This window comes from Pongo pygmaeus, chromosome 7 (genome assembly GCF_028885625.2).
Source record: "Pongo pygmaeus isolate AG05252 chromosome 7, NHGRI_mPonPyg2-v2.0_pri, whole genome shotgun sequence".
In the NCBI taxonomy this organism is placed as follows: domain Eukaryota; kingdom Metazoa; phylum Chordata; class Mammalia; order Primates; family Hominidae; genus Pongo; species Pongo pygmaeus.
This window is the reverse complement of record NC_072380.2, coordinates 42,089,110-42,110,593: the sequence shown is the minus strand read 5'-3', so window position 1 is coordinate 42,110,593 and position 21,484 is coordinate 42,089,110. Positions and strand designations below refer to the sequence as shown.

Genomic DNA, 21,484 nt, shown 5'->3' with positions numbered 1-21,484 from the left:
CCAGCCTGGGCAACAAGGGAGAAACTCCATCTCAAAAAAAAAAGAAGTCCAAGATGAGGCCAGGCGCAGTAGCTCATGCCTGTAATCCCAGCACTTTGGGAGGCCGAGGCGGGTGGATCACCTGAGGTCATGAGTTTGAGACCAGCCTGACCAACATGGTGAAACTCCGTCTCTACTAAAAATAAAAAATTAGTCGGGCATGGTGGTGGGTGCCTACAATCCTAGCTGCTCGGTAGTCTGAGGCAGGAGAATCACTTGAACCTGGAAGGCGGAGGTTGCAGTGAGCTGAGATTGCACCACTGCACTCCAGCATGGGCAACAGAGCAAGACTCCGTCTCAAAAAAAAAAAAAAAATGTCCAAGATGAAATTTCTCTGCTCATTCATTTATTCTGCAAACACTTGTTGACCAATTACAATGACCCATGCACCCTGCTAGAGACTAGGGCTAACCAAGATGAATAAATTCATGCCCTGTTTTCAAAGAACTCAGAGGCAGGTAAAAGGTCCAGCTTGTAGATAAAAGATTACAAATTCAGTATCGTAAGTGCCATCCTGAAGGAGTACAGGAGATGTTTTTGTCCGTGTAATCATTCATTCAACAATTTTTTTTTTTTTTGAGATGGAGTCTTGCTCTGTCGCCCAGGTTGGAGTGCAGTGGCAGGATCTCTGCTCACTGCAAGCTCCGCCTCCCGGGTTCATGCCATTCTCCTGCCTCAGCCCCCCAAGTAGCTGGGACTACAGGCACCCGCCACCACGCCCGGCTAATTTTTTGTAGTTTTAGTAGAGATGGGGTTTCACTGTGTTAGCCAGGATGGTCTTGATCTCCTGACCTCGTGATCTGCCCGCCTCAGCCTCCCAAAGTGCTGGGATTACAGGCGTAAGCCACCGTGCCCGGCTTCATTCAACAAATATTTTTCGAGCTGTTCTAATGTTCCAAGAGCCAGCCAGTCAAAGATGAGCAGGTCCTGGGACCTGCCCTTACGTCGTTTCCGGTCTAAGGGTAGTGGCTGGCCTGCTAATGAGTCAGAGAAAGGTTGTGAAGGAAGAATACGAGTCTCCGAGTAGAGAACTGGGAAACAGGAATTGCTTTGAGAAGGAACAGACTGCAAAGGCTGGAGTGCCAAAGGGCACTGGGGCAGGGGGCAGTTCAGGGAGGTTGGGGTACATGAAATGAAAGAGGGTGAGGATGGTGGTTGATCCAGCTAAGGAGGTTAGAGCTAGATCTGTATAGATCTAGAACCTGGCACTTTTCTCTGTCGTCGTCTTTTTGTTAGGAACTATTGACAGGCATAGAAAAATGTATTAAACTACATAGTTCTCTGATCCTACCTGCACCCCCAAAACACACAGAAAGCCTTCCTAATATGATGGTGTTGTGGTATTAAAGCTTCTTTAGACTTGCTGCCTTGGTGCAGCTCTAGAATAGTGATGAGGAAGAAAGAATGTTTCACTGGAGCCCTCACCTGGGAAAGGAGTGTTCTGTGTTAAATAGTTAAACCAGATATGCAGCTAGGTGCCCCTATGCCTGGCACCTGGTACCTGCTACACCATTAATGCTGACGTCACCCTGAGAGTTAGTTAGAGCAGGTGCTTGACCAGGGAGGCTGGGGAGACTCAGAGAGGTGAAGAGTCTCAGAGCCCAGGACTGAGACGCCCAGCCCAAGCCTCTGTACTGACTCAGAGGATGGATTTAACACTGCGCAGCAAGCCTGTTATTGCTCTGGGTGATCTGCCCCAGACTGGTTTCATTTTCCCTTCCTCTGCAGCCAAGGAAGAGCTAATTGACCTGTTCAGTTACATAAAACTCTTCATTTGTAGTCACAGCAGGGACATTCCATGGAATCCTAGGGACTAGGAAAAGGGTGACTAGCACCTTCAGGAACAATCTGGAACATAGTGCAAGGAAAGCACACTCTCTAAACTCCACTTTATGGTTTCATTGCTCTAGGAATTTAGAATATGAAGACCAGATGTGATCTTCATAGTGCTTAGAGACAAAGAAAAAAGATAGATCTGTGTGTGGCAGGTTCCATGAAGGTGCATTCAATTCTGCAAACCTTATGCACCAGGCTCCATGCTAGGACCTGATTACCAAGGTGCGCAAAACACAGGATCTCAAAAAATTCAGGCCTTTGGGATAGACAGGCACAAGCGCAGATAAATGCAATTCTGTGTGATGAGGGTCTTGAGAGAGTTATCAAGGTCCGTGGGAACATGGCCAAGAAAGCAATCCACTTTTAGGGGGCTAGAAATAGGGTACGGTATGGCAAAGAGAGGGGACAGGTAAGGTCACAGGCAAAATGACACTCGGACTGGGCCTTGAGGAAGATTCGCCTCTCTGGTTGTTAGAGGAAATGCTGAAAGCAGATCCCATGGTTGTGATGAGACTAGAGGAGGAATGAGAATTGGCCGCGATTGTTTGCATTCGACTGATTTCTTTGGTGTAAACTCTTTCTGTCCATTTTGACAAGCCTTGGCTCTGATTTTAACTCCCTTACATTCTGCGAAACCACTGTTAACAGTTTATATGAATCTTGGCATATTATTTTTTCTGTACATGCAAAACACATAGCTTAACTGTTTTCTGCAAGCTGTTACGTTGTCTTATTCTTGGAATTATGGAATTCAGAGGAAACTAGAAGCTCAGAGCAGTTTTGTCATTGCAAAGCAGCATAAATTGAAGCCTGGGAGGTCATAGATAAGGACAGTTTAGAAGTCCAGGGTTCTTTTCTCCTGACCCCACTGCCCTTCTTCTAAAGGTCTGGAAGGTCTGGTTCTTTTTTTTTTTTTTTTTTTTTTTTTAAGAATACTAAGATCTCGGGCATAGACACTCTTTCTAGTCCATAGGAGATATTCTTAGCTGCTGAGCTGCATTTCAGAGTCCCATTCTCTCATTAACTCGAGCTCACACTTCCTCCTCCATCTTCCCAAGGGCCCATCAGCCTCTGCAGTTGATTTGCTGCTGAGCTATAGGATTTCTCAAAGCACAGGGCTGCTGCGAGTTCTGTACAATCAGAATAGAAAGAAGGTGAGCTGAGGTTGACTCACTTCCTTGCAGAGCTCTAAAATCGTTGTGCATTCCTTTTTCTTAAGGTAATGAAAAGGATTAGAGTGTTTTTCCTCCTCATGAGTATCCAGCAAACTGTGAATCTTAAGTGCTACCTGGGCAGGAGGGCTAAAGTTAGATTGCAACAAAGCAAACAGAGAAAATGCTCAGAGCCGGTTGCCTCCCTTTCCATCTGCGCCACCTCTCTCTGAGTTTGTGCTGTCCTCTCAGTTTCTTCTCTTATTCTGTCTTTCCTGTCCCTAGGCAAGAGACAGATTTGCAAAGGAGATCAGGTGTGATTTTCCACTAGGGTTACGGCAGTTGCTTCAGCTCTGCCTGGCTTCTGATTCATTAGATTCCAAGATCATATATTTTTAGCAGACCTTTCCCACCAAGCAGTCTCTGGGGAGCCATAAACTATCTGGGTTAGAAAGAGGCTGCAGGTGGTATGGCCCCGCAGAACGAGAGGCCTGCCCTCCAGAAGTGGTCTCCCCCATCAGCGGGTTTCCCTGTGGGCTGAGGGCTATTCTCTTAGCGTGTTTGATTGCACTCTGGGGTTTCCATCCTGGAATAATATCAGAACTCCAGTAAAGGTCGTGCCTCACGGGTCCTTTACAAATAGGACGGATGCCCAGCCACTCAGAAGGCTGAGGCGGGAGGATGGCTTGAGCCCAGGAGTTCAAGACCAGCCTGAGCAATATAGTGAGACCTTGTCCTACAGAATAAATAAATAATTTAAAAGTTAAACATTAAGAAACAAATTAGCCAGGCATGGCCCTGCACCTGTAGTCCCAGCTACTCAGGAGGATCACCTGAGCCCAGGAGTTCGAGGTTGTGGTGAGCTGTGATCTCCCATGTGAATAGCCATAGTACTCCAGCCTGGGCAACGTAGCAAGACCCCATCTCCAAAAGAAAGAAAGGAAAAACAAGGACAGATAAATGTAATTATAACTTCATACTGGCTGTGATTCCCAAAATGTGTAGAAGCCCCAGCGGGCCACCTGTCCCCTACTTAGACCCCAGAATTACCCCCACAACATCACTCCTCTCCTCCAGCAGCCTCTGCAGCTCACCACCACTCCTCCTTACCTCCCATTAAAAAATTGTTTAGTACTTCCAAATCTATAGAAAAGTTACAAGAACATACAGAGAATCCCGCATCTCCCGTGTCTGCATTATCTATGCCCGTTTTTCTACACTTCCTGTCCCTGTTCATCTGTCTATAATGTAGGACGTGTGACCTGATTCTGCACATCCCCAGACAGTCCAGTGTACACCATCCAAAAGTAAGGGCACTTTCCCACGTATCCATCCCACGTGCCTGCCAGTCTGGAAATCAACATTGATGCAACACAACCATCCAATCCACAGACTCCATTAGGATTTTGCCAACTGTCCCTCCGACAATTTCTCCCTCTCTCTGTGCCTCCTTCCTTCACATCTCCCCGCCCCTTCTTCTTTCCCCCTCCCCTCCCTTTCCTGCTCCCCTCCATCCTTTTCTCTCTCTGTCTCTCTGCCTCTGTCTGTTTTCTCTCGCTGTCTCTGTTCCCCTCCACCTTTTTCTGTCTCTCTTTCTCTGTTTCAGAAATCTCTCCAGGAAGATAGTTTGCATTTAGTTGTCATGTCTCATCAGCCTCCTTCCATCTGGAATAGGCCCTCAGCGTGCCCATTTCTCATGTGTTTGACTGTTTTCCATGCTGTAGTTTGAGCCTCAGCTGTCTGTCTGATGCTGCCTCATGGCCATATGGCCATGCTGGACAGGAATACCACAGAAATCATGCTCCCGCCGGGCGCGGAGGCTCAAACCTGTAATCCCAGCACTTTGGGAGGCCGAGGCAGGAGGATCATTAGGTCAGGAAATCGAGACCATCCTGGCAAACACTGTGAAACCCCGTCTCTACTAAAAATACAAAAAAATTAGCTGGGCCTGGTGGCGGGCCTGTAGTCCCAGCTACTTGGGAGGCTGAGGCAGGAGAATGGCGTGAACCTGGGAGGTGGAGCTTGCAGTGAGCTGAGATTGTGCCACTGCACTCCAGCCTGAGCGAGAGAGCAAGACTCCATCTCAAAAAAAAAAAAAAGAAAAAAAAAAAAAGAAATCATGCTCCCTCCCCACTCCTGGGGATGTTAATCTTGATCACCAAGTAAAGTTGGTGCCAGCCACGTTTTTCTACTATAAGTTCACTGCTTTTCCCTTTGTAATTGATCAGTATTGTGTTGGGGGAGGGAAATATTTCAGTCTAAAGGGATCCATTGATGGGAGCCCATTAATGACATCTGCCTGTATCAGCTACTGCTGTGGTGGCTCCAGAGAGTGATTCCCCATTTCTATCATGTCTTCTACATTTTTTAGCTGGCGTTCTACTAAAGGATAAGCTTTTTCTTCTCCCCATTAATTTATTTTTTCTTTATTTGTGTAGAGCTGTTTGGACTCATGGATTCGTCTTCCATGGATTTGTCTTCGTTTCAACCTGATACTCCCATGACTTATTTTAATGGTCAAGTCTAAGCTGGGCCAGTAGAAGTCCTTCCCATCAGTTGGCTTCTTCATCCTTTGACATGTCCTCATCATTCCTTGAGCATTTTCCTACTTTCTGGCACAAGGTGCCCCAGGCTCATTTTGTACTTGCCCTGCCCCAGCTCTGGCTCAGCGCTTCTCCAAAGATCCCTAGTTCCTGTTAGTGGAGACAGCACTTAGACACCAGGGTCTGGTCCCCGATGTGCCCGTTGCTCCAGGTTGTCATATGTCTGTGTGCATGCGTGTATGAATACATGAGTCTGTTAACTACATCTACAGCTGTCTATGTATATATATATATATGAAGAATCAATGAGATCATGCCAATATTTCTGGTTCCAGCCCAGTGCTCGGAATTCTTTCTAGCCTTTCCTCTCCCCATGTTTGTACAGTCCTTCAGACAGCAAGAGGCCTGAATGCCACTGATGCCCATCCTCCTTAACGTATTCACTGACTTGTTTGCTCAGTGTGACAACCTCCCAACCACTCCATTAGCTGTCCTCTTTCTCAGACCCCAGACACGCTGCTGCCCATGCCCTGCAGGGCACCTCTCTGCTCACTGCCCTCTAAGGCCGACATCTCCAGCTGGGGGGTGAGGGAAGGAGAAGGATGAGAAGGGAAGATGGGAAGGCACTCCTTCAGCTTTGATTTCATTTCTGTTTTGGTTGAAATTTTGATGTAGGCGATTTGAGGAAAGAAATCAAAACTTATATAGCTCTAGTAATTTTTTTGATGTGTCTCAGTTCATTTCCTCTTCTAGCCAAACTATCATGCTGTCGCTCCTTCCCTTCCCATCATCTGCTCTGCCTCCTGTGGCTCCATGGTCTTTGCTTTGCTTTCTTCCCTGCTCTTTCTTTCATTCTCATCCGTTTCAGAATTTGGAGTAAGAATGGCAGTCACTCCAGTCCTTCTTTTCCTCTCTGTAACCCCAGTTTAGGCTCTTCTCTCCTACTCTGCTGCAGGGCTGCAGACCTGCAAATGTAATATATTCTGTTGTGGTCTCACTCCACAAACAAGGACCAATAATAGAGCAAAGCCAGAGGTCACACATGTACAAGTTGGTTGCTATTTGTGGAATTAAGCTTCTGTGACATCGAGTATAGCACTTGCTTGTTTATCATAACTCAACAGAGAATCCAAATTGAATAGGAAAGTGGGATAGGAAATATATCCCACTAACCTAGGATATTAAATAGAAGAGTCCACTATGTAGACACCTTCCTCCTTATCACAGGCAAGATCTTCTGACTGGATCTTTGCTGCCTGCATGGGTAAAGGTAAAAGCATCTAGGCATTTCTTTTCTCATCTTTCATTTTATTCACTCTGGGTCCCTCAGACTCCTTGGTGTCTCTGCCACTGCTATCGGGCCTATTCTTTCCAGGACTGTGGTGCCTTCCATCCCCATAACATCTTTCCCTGGTGAGTGCTCCCTTGCCTCTGGGCCTGGTTCGACCAATCATTGGATAGTAGATATTGATTGATGCAAAGGTTGTGTTTCCTGAGTGTTATATGAACATGTTGCCTAGGTTCTGCGGAAACACAGCTCAAAGAAATGGAGTGGGGGACTGAGTAGTGAGTTTCAGGAGGTGTGGGGTGGGGAGGTCCTCAGTCATGGGACGCAGCTGAAGCTGCCTGCTCCATAGAGGCAGGGCCAGCCTTGTGCATGGGTGAAATAAACAGCTGCGTGGAAAGGAGGTGTGAGGGCCGTGTGTCCTCATGGGAATGTAGGCATTCGCTTTTGAGATGTTCTTGCAGTTTTGCAGAGACACCAAGGCCTTTCTATTTCAAACCGTTCCCCTTCTTTTGACAGGAAGAGTTAAATTCCCCGTGTCTCCTGTATTCATGCATTTGGAAATCAATTAGTGCAACTGGGGCAATCAGAAGAGCTAAACAGAGGAATAATTTAACGGGAACAAATGTCTGGAATTGTGTATTTTGCCAATGGAATTTCTCACAGTTGGTGCAAGAAAATACTCCTCCACATTGAATCAATCAGGCTGAATGTGACTTTTTTCTTCTTCTTCTTAAAAATGTTAAAAGAAACATAGCCTGGCTGAGGTCTCCTTCCCCGCCCATCACACGGATCGCTTTTCAGAACAATCCTGTCAGTTGACATTTCACCTGAAAAAGAGCAAAGGCAGATGCACAACTCTAGGTGTGTGTGCTTGGCATGAAGATTTTTGCCAAAAAGAGCCTTAAAAGGTTATCTCCTGTGTTAGGACCATGTGGAAAGAGATCATATGGGGCCAGCTGGCCTTAAGGGCTCAGTACAGGGAGTATGTAGGATGCAGAAGGCTGCAGAGAGCATGGCTCCCACCCTGACGATGAGAAAAAGCTCAATAATTTACAAAGTGATCGTTTTTTCCTGAACCCATCTCATGCCGGCCTGAGGTAGTAAGGCAGCCGAGTGAACAGAATTTCAAACAGAGGCAAAGCCCTCTAAGAAGTGGGCCACGTAAATCACTTCAGCTTTGGCAGAGGTCAGGAAAGAGAGGTGTTCACCATACAAGCCAAAATCTTTTTTTTTTTTTTTTTTTTTTTCAGGTAAGGTCTCACTCCACCACTCAGGCTCAAAGACAGTGGTGCAATCATAGCTCACTGCAGCCTTGAACTGCTGGGCTCAAGGGATCCTCCCACCTTAGCCTCCCAAAGTGCTGGGATTAAAAACCATCACACCCAGCCACCAAAATCTTAAAAGTTCTTGAAGGCCAAGTGTGGGCCGGTGTGTCTGGAACAGGCTTTTCTCCACTGGCCCCCCATGAGAAGTATTGGGATACGTCAGGAGCCAGAGGAGGCCCCCTCGGCAGCCAGGTGTGCAGGAGGTGACCTGTGGCTGTGCAGGCAGGGGTGGAGGGAGGAACGGACACAAAGCTTTCACCGCTTCTCCAGATCTTTCCCTCATGTGAAGCAAAAACAGACCCTCTCACCTTTATTTTTATTTTTGAAATTGTGGTAACATTTATTCTGAGAATAAAACAGGCCTCCCCTCCCCTACTCCCATGGGGCGCTGAGAGGAGGGAAGCCCAGTTCTGGGTGGAGTGGGTTGGAAGCCTCACCCATCTGTAAATGGGACTCCCAGGTCCCCGTGGGTGCATGAGGTGAACAAGGCAATTGCTCTTCCCCACCCACCCAGCATCCTCACCTGCCCTGTCCCCCTCCTGGTGACCAGAGATCCCTGCATGGCCAGAAGCCAGCCCAGCCTACCTGTAAGAGCAGGCCTGTTAATCCAGTGCTGTCCAGGTGTGGGAGGCAGTGCCTGGCCCCAGGCTGAAGGCCACAGGTCTGCCATTTGGGCCTGGTTTGCGCCTGTATCCCAGGGGACATGGTTGAGCAAAGACCCGTGTGTCAGCCCCAGAGGCCTGAGCTGGCTTATCCAGCACTCACTGCACCAACTCAGGAACCTTAATTTGAAGTAGACATTGAGGGGTGGTGATTACATGAATGTGTATATAGAGTGCACACATACAGAAATACACCAATCCTTAGACCGTAGACCTAGGGGAGGAATAGAAACAAACTGCCTCAGCCAGGGGAGGGTAGGAAACATTCCTGCCAGTGACTTGCTGCTGTAGGGAAGATAGGAGCAGCCACCTTGGGACTCCTAGGGGAGGGCTGGAGATTGTCTTGGGCCCGGGATTCTACACCAATAACAAGCAGGCAGCTGGGCGCGGTGGCTCACGCCTGTAATCCCAGCACTTTGGGAGGCTGAGACGGGTAGACTACCTGAGTTCAGGAGCTTGAGACCAGCCTGGCCAACATGGTGAAACCCCGTCTCTACTAAAAATACAAAAAAATTAGCCAGGCGTGGTGGCAGACGCCTGTAATCCCAGCTACTTGGGAGGTTGAGGCAGGTGAATTGCTTGAACTTGGGAGGTGGAGGTTGCAGTGAGCCAAGATCATGCCACTGCACTCCATCCTGGGCAATGAGAGTGAAACTCCATCTAAAAAAAAAAAAAAAAAAAAATCAAAAACAAACACAAAAAAAACAAGCAGGGTCGACTACTGCTGGGGGAGGAGCAAGAAACTCACACCGAAAACCAGTGCAAGTGAGACAGGTTTTGCTGCCACAGAGAAGGGGGAAGGATTGCTCAACATGGAAAAGAAATCCCACTTAGAGGGCCAGATGTACAGAGCCTGACTAATATTGAAGCTGGAGCACGACAAAAGAGAACATGCCCATTCCTGCCAGCCTAACATGTTGTAATAAGGAAGAGCAGGCCACTGCTGGGAGTAGAGTAGGAGCATGGAGAATTACCTCATTTAAGGCCCAGGCATGCAGGATGGCTGGAAGTTGAGGGAGGTCAAGAACACTCACACAAAAAGCCCCTGGCACCCCAGCTCCAACTCAAAGTTCAAGATAACCGCAGTCTACCTTTGTAAGAATGTGAAGGCTGTGGTGCACTGAAAGTGACAACAAAACTCAAACTCAGGTCAACCCCTGAGATTGACTCAGCCTTCCCACCTCCATGCTGACAACTTCACAGAAGAAGAGGCATGTTGATTTCCAGCCGTAAATACTGTTTACCTCAGTCTCTACTGCTCTTCTATGCTTGATGTCTGGCACTCAACTAAAAATTATCACACACCAAAAAAAAAAAAAAAAAACAAAAAACAAAAAACAATGAACTATTGTCAAGAGACAAAGCAATAAACAGAATCAGACCTAGAGATGACCATGATGTTGGATGTTGGAAGTATTAGATGGACTTTAAAATAACTATGATTAATATGTTAAAGGATCTAGTGGGAAAAGTAGATAACATTCGTGAGTAGATGGAAATTTTCAGCACAGAGATGAAAACTATAAGAAAAAGTCCAATGAAATGCTGAAAACAAAAGACACTTTCTCAGAAATGAAGAATTTATTCAACAGGTTCATCAGTAGACTGGACATAACTGAGGAGAGAATTAAAGAACTTGAGGATAAGTCAATAGAAATAATTCAAATTGAAAGAAAAGAGAGAAAAGAGGGGGAAAAGACAAACCAAAACAGAGTAGCCAAGAGCTATGGAACAACATCAACTGCTTTAAAATACATGTAATTGGAGTTCCAGAAGGCAGTATCTGTAGGAAAAGGACTCTAGCGAACTGGTGTTTTCCTCCAGGGAAAGCCATATGGTTAAAAAATGGCCACAAGTAGTTATTGCTTTTCTCCCCAGCTTCTAATTTAGTGAAATCATTTACTCTTATATTATTCTGCTTCCTTTTTGCTTATCTTCTACACCCTGTTATTTGAGGGAAGAAATATGTGATCTATCCACACCCCCAATCCCCTTTAACAGCCTGTCTGCTGTTTGGCTTCAAGAAAAGTGGCTGTGAAGGTGAGATGGAGTCGCCGAAAATATTCGAAGCAAGTCTCAGCAAGCTGCCTTTTACTTTTAGCAACCAAGCTAACTTAAACTTGATTTAGCTAAAGTAAAACATGATTCTCAGTTTTGAAGAGGTGGTAAATTACAGTTCATCTCTGTCCATACTTACAGCTAAGAACAAATAGCTCACATAATTTGCACTCCTCCTCCTCCTTCTCATTTGAGCAATGAAAAATCTGCTTAAAGAAAAAGGAAGTATTAAATATGGTATTTATCCACAAAATGCTCTTTTGGATATCAGAAGTGGTCTCCTGCATAAACTAGTTATGCATTTAATAAGACAGCTGTACAAACTCCTTTGCGTGTGTGTGCAGGAGGTTCGTTTTCAGATGTTCAGCAACTTCTGCTGCTAGATGGTGGTGACTTGTGGCTGTCACCACCCCTTAGGTAGGTAGACGCAGCCATCTACGTACTAAGACCAATTGCTGGAGGAGAGATGCTGTTGGGGTCTGGATGTTTGTGCATCACTTGTATCCAAATGCTTCGGGAAAGGAAGAGGAGGGCACTTGCTGAGAGAGCTGGGAGCATATTTTAGCTTATGGGTTTAGAATCTAAACTCAGACACACTTCTCATCTTGCTGTTTTTAATGAACTCGCAACTCTGTCTTTGTGCAGGTGGGCACTTCTGCCTTGAAAAGTCCTCTGTGAAGCTTTCTGGGCCTTCTTGACAGAGCAGCTCCTTTCTCCTCTGTGCCACCTCTATCCCTTTACATGCTGCTTGGGGCCTTTTTCACATGATTTTGCATTTATTTTTTATGCATCCGTGTTCCCTACAAAACTGAGTTCTTCAAGGGAAACAGTTTGTGTTTGATTCATTTCTAGCACAGGGCCAGACACAGATGAGGTTCTCAATAAATATTTGTTGAGTTGGGTTAAGTAATTGCTCAGCGTTTGATGGCAACAGTGTCCACACCTGTGGCTGAGACAAGTACTTCCTCAGCCCCGTCCCCATGTGGTTTTTACAGGCATTGCATTCCCGGGCCATCTTGCATCTCTCTCATTAACTGTGCCCATTGGGGTTTGATTCAGTGGCCCTGCTGAGAACAGTGGATTCAGATCCCCACAGTAATAGGCTTGGAAGTGATTTAGGGTGACTATGTGAAAGACAAATCTACAATAAAGTGAGAAAACATTTTTTAAAAATCATAAAGAAGGAGGTCGCTGAGCCAGGATCTGGGATCGAGGGAGAGTGCAGCTCCGCGAGAGGCAGGTCTACTCAGGCGGCCCCTTGCATGGCGAGGGTCTTACTCTCTGCCCTTTGCGAGGGAGGCACGGGACCCAGGAATGGAAGAAAGGGGGTTTTCTGCAGATCAGAGCAATGAATAAAATCCTAGAGCTCAATTGCCGAGGTCACAATCAGATCCATTCATTAGCTCTAAGCTTCATGGAGACCGGAAAAGGGAAGATATGCTTTCATCATCTGATAAAAAGAAACACATCGTTTTGGGTTTTGTTTTGTTTTGTTTTTTTGAGACAGAGTCTCTCTCTGTCACCCAGGCTGGAATTCAGTGGTGTGATCTCTGCTCACTGCAACCTTGGCCTCCCAGGTTCAAACGATTCTCCTGCCTCAGCCTCCTGAGTAGCTGGGACTACAGACGCGTGTCACCACGCCCGGCTAATTGTTGTATTTTTAGTAGAGACAGAGTTTCTCCATGCTGGCCAGGCTGGTCTCGAACTCCTGCCCTCAAGTGATCCGGCTGCTTCAGTTCCCAAAGTGCTGGGATTACAGATGTGAGCCACCGTGCCCAGCCAGTTATCACAGTAGTTTTTAGGGGGAAGAAAACCAAACCTCCTTTTTTCTGGGAAATCCAGGTTGGTCGTGTGTGTGGCTGTGCCCTGGAGACGCCGCGTGGCCTCTGCCAATCGTTTGACTACTCTGGGCCTCGACTTCCTCAGCTGCAGATGAAAGGGTGGAGTTCAGGGACCTCTAATATCCCTTTCGAGTCCTGTATTTTCTGGTCAGACAGTATATCTAGAATCCCTCCGGATTGAAATCGTGACATTGGCCTCAAACAGCAGGGGCCGGCCGTCCCAGAGCATTAGCGGCCAGCATTAGCTATTTCTTTCCAGGCTTGCTGGTTTTGCGGCTTTGATGCATTCAGGACCCACAAATGCTCATCAGAGCGACTGCGCTGCCCAAGTAAGCCCTAAAACCCCAGCCGTCAGCACCGAGGCAAGGCTGGCTGCCGCTGAGAGTCAGTTTCCCGCAGTAAGCGGCCCGCGGCAGCTGCCGGGCTGTCACTCCAGCCGTGCCGACAGCCACAAACACCACCCCAGTTCCCAAGCAATCACAGGGCATCCACTGTCAGCACCAGGAAGCTTCTAGATAAGGCTGCCGCTGGGTTGGAAGAGCGCTTGCAGAAATGCTGTGTGCTGCCTGAAAAAGCTCGCCCTGCTCTGAGAAGGAGCAGGAACTCCTTCCTGCCGACCCACCCCAGAAAAGAGTTGCAAGATGCAGAAGCAAGAGTGGCTCCAGGCTCTCAGCGCACTGGTCACTCGACAAATTGCTTTGCAGTGAATTTGTCTTGCAAATCGAGGGGAGGGGAATTGGTTTCCGCCTGCCCAGTGCTCTCTCCCCTTCTCCTGGATTCCCATCTGGCCCTCAAGCACTTTCTCCCTCTCTATTACCCAGACTGGCTCTGAAACTAGCTCTGTCTGATAAACTCATTCACACCGGGTGAGAAGAAGCCACACAGCTTTCACTGAATGGTGTGCAAAATCTGCAAGAGGAGGAAACCTAATGGCCAGTGGTCATTTTCAGGCGTTTGCATGAGGAAATATTTGGTGAACCACCCCCTCTCCCCTACACACACACCCTGGCAAGGCTGGCTGTGCTGATAGGCAGGGGTGCAGGGCTGCCCTGACCTAAATAGGAAGTAGGTAATGTTCCCTTCGCAGCCCCCCTTCTCATTTTCTAACATCCAAGGCATCTGTTATATTTGATCCATCCAAGGTCCCCACATAAAAGAAGCGTTGGACCCCTTCCATTCTCCTGTCATGACTTTGGGTGACTTTCCTCTGCTAGTTATGGCAAAGCAATTTGCCTAATCTGTGAATGGGCTAATGCGCTCCCACTCCCAGGTAGAATACTTGTGTTTGAACAAGACCCTCCTGAAAATGATGCCCTGACACAATGGGAGAGCTGGAATTCGAGGAACGCAGGGTGGGGCTGCGGAGATATTTGGGGACGTGAGTCAGGGACCCCGCACATCACACCTGCAGAAACCAAGCCCTCCATCTAGGTGGCGAGGATCTGTTTCATGAGCCGGAGCCTAAAGTGGCTCTGAGGCCGCCCCTGGAAAGGAACACAATAGAACAGAATTAATCAAAACGGGAGGCCAGGAGGAGGAGGAGGAGAGGAGGGGGAAATCGCTGGCGGGGAAGGAGGAGGACAGGAACAAAATAAAAAAGCAGGGGGTGGAGTTTGCTCACTGACTAAAATCATTTTCTGTATGGAGCCAAGATCGACTCATCCGTTGGAATTGATATTTTGCTCCTTCATGTTGTCAGACTTATTAGTGGCTCCGAGTAGCACTCCTTGATGTCAGCTTTTGCTGGAAAGTTTCAAGACCTTTCAGGGCAAGGATCAGAAGAGCAGGAAGCATGAGAGTGATAAATAAAACTTGAACTTGGCTGCCTTCCATAAAGCAAAGTGGCAGCTTCACCAGATGCAGCTGGAACTTTAATTGGTTAAATTTTAATTGGCTCTGCTCTCGTGGGCTAAGGGTTGGGCAAGGCAAATGTGGTTTTTGTTTGTTTGTTTGTTTGTTTTTTGCTTTTCCTAAAGCTTAACTGTCAGGCAGCCTTCTTTGGTCACCTTTGAAATGGTGGGATGGCGAAGGGGCTATTTTATGTTTTATGTTTTATTTTTATTTTTGAGACAGGGTCTGGCCCTGTCACCCAGGCTGGAGGGCAGTAGCAGGATCTCAGCTCACTATAGCCTCAAACTCCTGGGCTCAGGTGATTCTCCCACCTCAGCCCCCTGAGTAGTTGGGACTATAGGCACACACTACCACACCTGGCTACTTCTGTGGGTTTTTTTTTTTCTTTTGTAGAGATAGGGTTTCATCATGTTGCCCAGGCTGGTCTCAAAATCCTGGGCTCAAGCAACCAGCCTGCTTCAGCCTCCCAAAGTGCTGGGACTACAGGTGTAAGCCACTGTACTAGGCCAAAGGGGCTATTTTAATACTGATTTTTCTATTGAGGAAATCTTACAGCTGGGTGGTTGGTGGGATTCACTTCTCATATGACCTTGCTTCAAAGTTTAACATCTTACCAAACATATGTCTATTTCTACAAGCACTTAGGATGCACTGGTGTTACCACTTTGCTTTTCCTGGTCACTGCTGTGAAAATTAACCAGGGGTTGAAGCTACATCATTTTAATTAAGTGGGCTGCCTAAAGCCTGGCCTCGACCTGAATTTCAAGGTCACCAGGGGTGTTGTGAGAGCTTCCTGCGTAATTCACATCTGGGAGTGGCGGGCTAGTTCTTGCCTTTCCTTTCCACCTCTGCTCTGTTGTGACCTGAGGCGTGAAGGGGAGGCTGGGTGGCCCTGCCCTGTGCCCCTTCTAATCTCTAGACACACTCCACTCTTTCCCTCCAGTGCTGTGAACACCTCAGGGCTGGGAAAGGGCCTGGGCCCCCACTGGGACCTGCAGAAAGCACCATTTGACTAACCATGCCCTTCCCGCCTCTCTGCTCTTTACAGAATGGGTTGAATGGCTTGCATCTGGCCTCTAAGGAGGGCCATGTGAAAATGGTGGTTGAACTTCTGCACAAAGAAATCATTCTAGAAACAACAACCAAGGTATGTCTCACAGGGAGTGGGGGAGCTTTGCATTGAAAATTCAAGTTTGTGAGTTCTTCCTTAGAAACCAGTCCTTCATGAGAGAACTCAGGCATGCATCTGAATTTCTCTTATCCTTCCCATCACTTTTTAGTTCTCTGAATCCCTGAAGCTGCCTGAAACAGACCCTGTTTCCAGAAAGATTCAGGGGGCCTTTATCCTCATCACTAGGTTACGTATCTAAAAATAGAGCCCTTTCCTGGTGGCTTTATACTTTCTCAGGGTCCTTGACTCGAACTCAGTGTCCAAGAGCTCTGGAAGTGCCAATCAGGTGCCTGGAGTCAAATCCCAGCAGACATACTTCACACCCTGTGACCTGGGACGAGTTACTTGGCCACTGTGAAGCCTCAGCTTCTTTGTCTGTAAAATGGAGATTATAATACTTAGTTGCAGGGTTGGTATGAAAATTAAGTGAGATGGCATACATCAAATGCCTAGATGTATTTATTGGATGGATGTATTTACTGCTTATTGGATGTATTTATTGATTATTGGATATATTAATTGATTAATGATTCCTGTAGTAAGGAATCAGTAAATACTAGTGACCATGTTGTTACTAAGGGTTGTAGAAAAGAATCCAGATCTCTTTCATTTCTCCTTCTCCAGCAAGTCTTCCTTGCTCAGCCCCAAACTGATTTCCTCTCCTTGCTAATGATCTGGAACAGCATTCTCTTTCATGAGGAGGCGTTTGGCATGGGGCGACGCCAGGCATCCACAGTAACGTATTTCACTCCATTTCAGTAGATTATAAATACCAGTGACTCAACTTCAAAATCCCAGAGTCATGAAATTGATACATCTATAGACGGCAAAATAAGTTTCATTTTTTACCTGACACGCATCTTATTTATCAAACAGGATGCAGCCAGCAATTAAAAATAAAACAAAACAGGCTGGGCGCAGTGGCTCATGCCTGTAATCCCAGCACTTTGGGAGGCTGAGGCGGGAGGATCACTTGAGGTCAGGAGTTTGAGACCAGCCTGGCCAACATGGTGAAACCCCGTCTCTACTAAAAATACAAAAACTAGCCAGGCGTTGTGGCGGGCGCCTGTAATCCCAGCTACTCAGGAGACTGAGGCAGGAGAATCGCTTGAACCCTGCCTCAAGCAGAGGCGGAGGTTGCAGTGAGCCATGACTGCAGCACTGCACTCTAGCCTGGGTGACAGAGCGAGACTCCATCTCAAAAATAAATAAATAAATAAAACGAAACAAGGCTGGACGTGGTGGCTCATACCTGTAATCCCAGCACTTTGGGAGGCCGAGGAGGGGAGATCACCTGCAGTCAGGAGTTCGAAACCAGCCCAGCCAACATGGCAAAACCCCATCTTTACTAAACATACAAAAATTAGCCAGGCCTGGTGGCACAGGCCTTTAATCCCAGCTACTCGGGAGGCTGAGGCAGGAGAATCACTTGAACCCAGGAGGCGGAGGTTGCGATGAGCCAAGATCGCGCCATTGTACTCCAGCCTGGGTGACAGAGACAGACTCCCTCTCAAAAATAAATAAATAAAACGAAACAAAAAATCATCTCCATTTGCTAACTCAAGTACTGTCTCCCCAGTTATTGTTTTCTCTTCTCTTCCCTCCTCTGTTCCTTTCCCATGTTTTTCTTCTGGAGTTCTTTCCCCCTAGCCTCTTATTTTCCTTTTGGTGTATATTACACGTGGTCTCACATACAACCTCAATTTCAGTTCCATGCAACAAACAGTTTGCTGCCTCTCAAGCAGAGAACATAGAAGAACAATATGTAGAGAACAGATATAATTTATGGTTATGAAGTGAACTACCAAAATATTATGAAGGTAGAATCATCTCTCGAGGTAAAATTCTGTAATTTTCATGTCATTTCCTGAATGTGAAAAGATCTTATTGCACTTATGGTAAAATAAACTGAGTTGCTCTTTCTGACTGGATATGGGGTATTTTTTTCCCAAATTCTACGTCAAATTCCAATTGTTCCTACCCTGCTTCTTGTGTGGATGAAGGGTGAGATTATTTTCTCTGCACACTCCCACGTACCTGGCTGTGAGCTGTGTGCCATCTGACCTGCCCCGCGTGTGCCAGAGCGGTGCCTGCCCTGGCGTGCCTTCATGGGCTGCAGAAACACGAGGCTTCAGCACTTCGACTGTTTCCGAATCTCCTCCCCAGGTTGTGATTTTGCAAGTGAACACTTGGTGTGTCTTTTTTATTTTTAGAAATTTTCTAAGCCAACGTGGCTTTGGAATACCATCCAGAGACAGGGGGAGAAAAAAGGTGGAACTGAAACCGTGGGTTGGGGAAGAGTCACAACAGATTGGGGACTGTGATGGGGCTCCCAGGCAGCAGAAAGATGAAAAAAGAAAAAAAAAGAAAAAGAGTAAAAAGCCAAAACCAATTTAGATTCCTAAAATGTACTTAGAAATTTTAAAAGCATAAAACAAATGCATTCTGTCCCCATCCTCCTATCTCCAGCTCTTAGAGACTGGAGCTCAGCACCTAAGCTGTTAATGAATGGGGACAGCTTTCATCTCCACTGGAAAAAAGCCTGCTCTCTCACTTGGGGTCCCTCTCCCCCTTCCACTTGCATTCAATCAGCACCCATGCAACCATCCTCCCTGCTCTGAGCTCTGTGAGCCCCTGAAAATAGAGAAATTGGGTGTTTGTGGAGCAAAATATAGCTAAGTCATTTTTCCTGCTCCTTTGAGGCCATGTTCTTTCATGTTGAGGGAGGGGCAGAGAAAACAGAGGCTAACAAATCCCTTTTCCTGTGACTCCCACAACTTAGGCCAGGGGCCTTCTTGAGCCTCATAATGTGTGTGCGTAGATAGGGGAAAGGAGGTCCACTTCCAGAATTTTCCCTGTGTTCTTATTCCTCACTTGTGCTGCCCTTGGCCCAGCTGGCCTGAACCAAGATCCATAGCCAGGTTCCCACCACTGATGAGCTCCCCAAAACAGAGTGACCTTCCCCTCCTCATGGGGTAAGGAAAGCTCTCATATCATTGGACTTCAGGCAGGAGGGGTCAGATGTAAAGAAACCTTTGACATGGCCTCTTGATGTCTCCATGGGCTCTGTGCCTCCATGCTGGCCCAGGCCTTCTGTGCTTATGCCCAGGAAGCATGTGGCCAGTGAATGAATGGACCCAGGATGCCTCCTTCTTTTCCATGGGAGCCCAGAAGATGCCACTTGGAGCTCAGCAGCCTGGTGTCTAGAAAAGTTTCTGGTGCCAGCAGTGCTGCTCCATTTGGTACAGCAGGTGCCAAGCCTCTCAATGGAGGCTCTTCGGACTTCTATGAAAAATTATTAATGAGCTTCCAGACTTTCATATCTGGCATTTATTCTCCAATGGATACTTGAGGAAAACCGTTTTTCTTCATCAAATAGAACTTGAGGAGAAATCAAAAAGACAACTTCAGGAGGCAACAGATGAGAAGTACCTGCCTGAAAACAAAACAAAACAAAACAAAACAAAAAAACAGGCTTTATGCCTTAAAAAAATAAAAAAGAAAAGACAGACTGGGTCTCACTGTTTCCCAGGCTGGTCTTGAACTCCTGGACTCAAGCAATCCTCCCGCCTTGGACTCCCAAAGTGCCAGGACTACCAATGTGAGCTGCTGCGCCCAGCCCCAGGCTTTATGCTTGAATTACCAGGCAGAGTACAAGAAACAGACCTGAGGTGCTTCCCAGCCCCCAGGGCGGCCTCATGGGGCTGCCTCCCCGACCCGGGGAAGCTGGGTCAGCAGCGGCTGGGGGGCCACACGGCTGGGCCCCGGGCTGCTCCCTTCCATCTCAGTGAGGAAGCTTTTCCTCCAGGTGACAGGTGCCACTGGGCAAGGTCAGAGTCCAAAGTCCCTGCTTGTCAGTCCTTACGTTTCTTGAAATGGATTAGTTAATTATTAGGTAGTTTAGTAAAAAGAACTACATACTGTCTAAACTCTAAAAATGAGGTTGTTTGAGATCTCTGCTCCTTGAGTAGTGCAGGGACAGATGGGTCTGACCATGGACCCATTTTCTCCACTCGCCCTATTTGACAGAAGCATGGAGTGGAGCCTGCCCACCCCCGCCCCTCAACTCCGTGAATGGGGGCGCAGGTGCAGGGCACCCAGGGGTGTCCACCCCCAGAGGCAGTGCTGAGATTCTGGTCCAGGACCCCCGGGGGCTGGCAGGAACCTGGCTGGAAGGCTGTGGGTATCCCGGGAACAGATGGAGGCTGCTGGTCCTGTTTGTGAATTGTTGTTAAATATCAAAGAAGAATCCAGACAAGAAAACCTGAGAACATTAAACTCATGTTCTCAGCCCCATGCCTGTAATTGCAGAGTGCTGAGAGGCTAAGACAGGAGACCAGCCTGGGCAACAAAGTGAGAGCCCACCTCTACAAAAAATTTAAAAATTAGCTGGGCACGGTGGCACACGCCTTAGTCCCACCTACTCAGGAGGCTGAGGTGGGAGGATCGCTTGAGCCCAGGAGTTGGAGGCTGCAGTGAGTTATGATGGTGCCACTGTGCTCCAGCCTGGGTGTTAGAGTGAGACCTCCAATTCTAAACACAAAATAAAACAAAACAAAAACTCACTTTCTCAGAACCTGCCTTATTTCTCAGTCTCTGCTATTGGTTCTTATCTTTTACAAAGTTTAAAACAATTACGTGCCTTGTTTTCCTCCAGTGTTTATTCTCTGCAGTTTTTCTCTCCTCTTGGATTTGGTGAACCTTTACTCATTACATTTTGCTTACTAGTATGTTGTATATTCTTTGTATTTTTCTTGGCCAGATTGTATTCCATTTATTACCCCCCATTTATTTTCTGATTTTTCTTCTCTTCCCTACATACATCATAGAGTTGATCTTACCCTTTCCTTTTCTGTCCAATACTTTCCTCACTCCCCTGCCTCCCATCTCTTTGTCCCCTCCACTGCAGCTTGTGGTCTGTGGGTATCCCTGGGACGGCATCAAACGTGTGGGCCTGAGGGACCTGCTGGCCTCCTTTCCTGGTGCTCCCAGGCCTCTCAGAGGGCTTGTTGCCTTGCAGAGTTGCAGGCTGAGCGGAGCTGCAGGTCCGCGGAAGGCCAGCTCGCTGACAAGCCTTCCAGTGTGTGTCCTGAGGGACGCCGATGTGCTGTCTGCTGGGGACAGGACGCCGCACCCACAAAGCAGATTAGATGTTCAGAAGTTGTGTGTTGGCGGGGGGTGTTTTTTTCTTTCAGTATTATTTTTCTTTTATAAAAATTTTTTATTTTTAATTATTATGGATACATAATTTTAAAAAAAGGAGTTCCTTTGTCATGGCCGCACTCTCCTTCAACCGCACATCTCAGTGTCACCTGCCCCTTCCTGCGCTATTCCAATCACACCAGCCAGTGCTGGTGGTCTTCTTTTTAAATATTTTTCTTTTTATAGATTGAGGGGGTACGATTGCAGCTTTGTTCTATGGATACACTGTGTAGTGGTGAAGCCTGGGCTGTTAGTGTGGCCATCACCCGAAGAGTGGGCATCCCACCCAAAGGATAATTTCTCATTGCCCCCACCTCCCACCCTCTGAGTCTTCAGTGTCTCTCCACCTTCTGTATGTCCACGTGTGCACATTATGTAGCTCATAATTATGAGTGAGAACATGCAGTATTTGACTTTTTGTTTCTGAGTTGCTTCATGTAAGATACTGGCCTCCAGTTCCAGACGAGTTGCTACAGAAGACCTGATTTCCTTCTTTTTTATGGCTCTTGCAGCATTG

At 47.1% G+C, this 21,484-nt stretch overlaps 1 protein-coding gene across 13 annotated transcripts in view; it reads left to right on the top strand.

Annotated features, from left to right (window-relative positions):
• Nucleotides 1–21,484, top strand: part of ANK1 (ankyrin 1) — a 243,289-nt gene that overhangs the window by 146,335 nt on the left and 75,470 nt on the right. For all 13 annotated transcript variants that reach the window (XM_063668702.1, XM_063668704.1, XM_054499717.2 and 10 more), the window contains exon 3: nucleotides 15,643–15,741. In XM_063668702.1, the coding sequence (XP_063524772.1) occupies nucleotides 15,643–15,741 (99 nt within the window). The remainder of the gene's footprint in view (nucleotides 1–15,642; nucleotides 15,742–21,484) is intronic.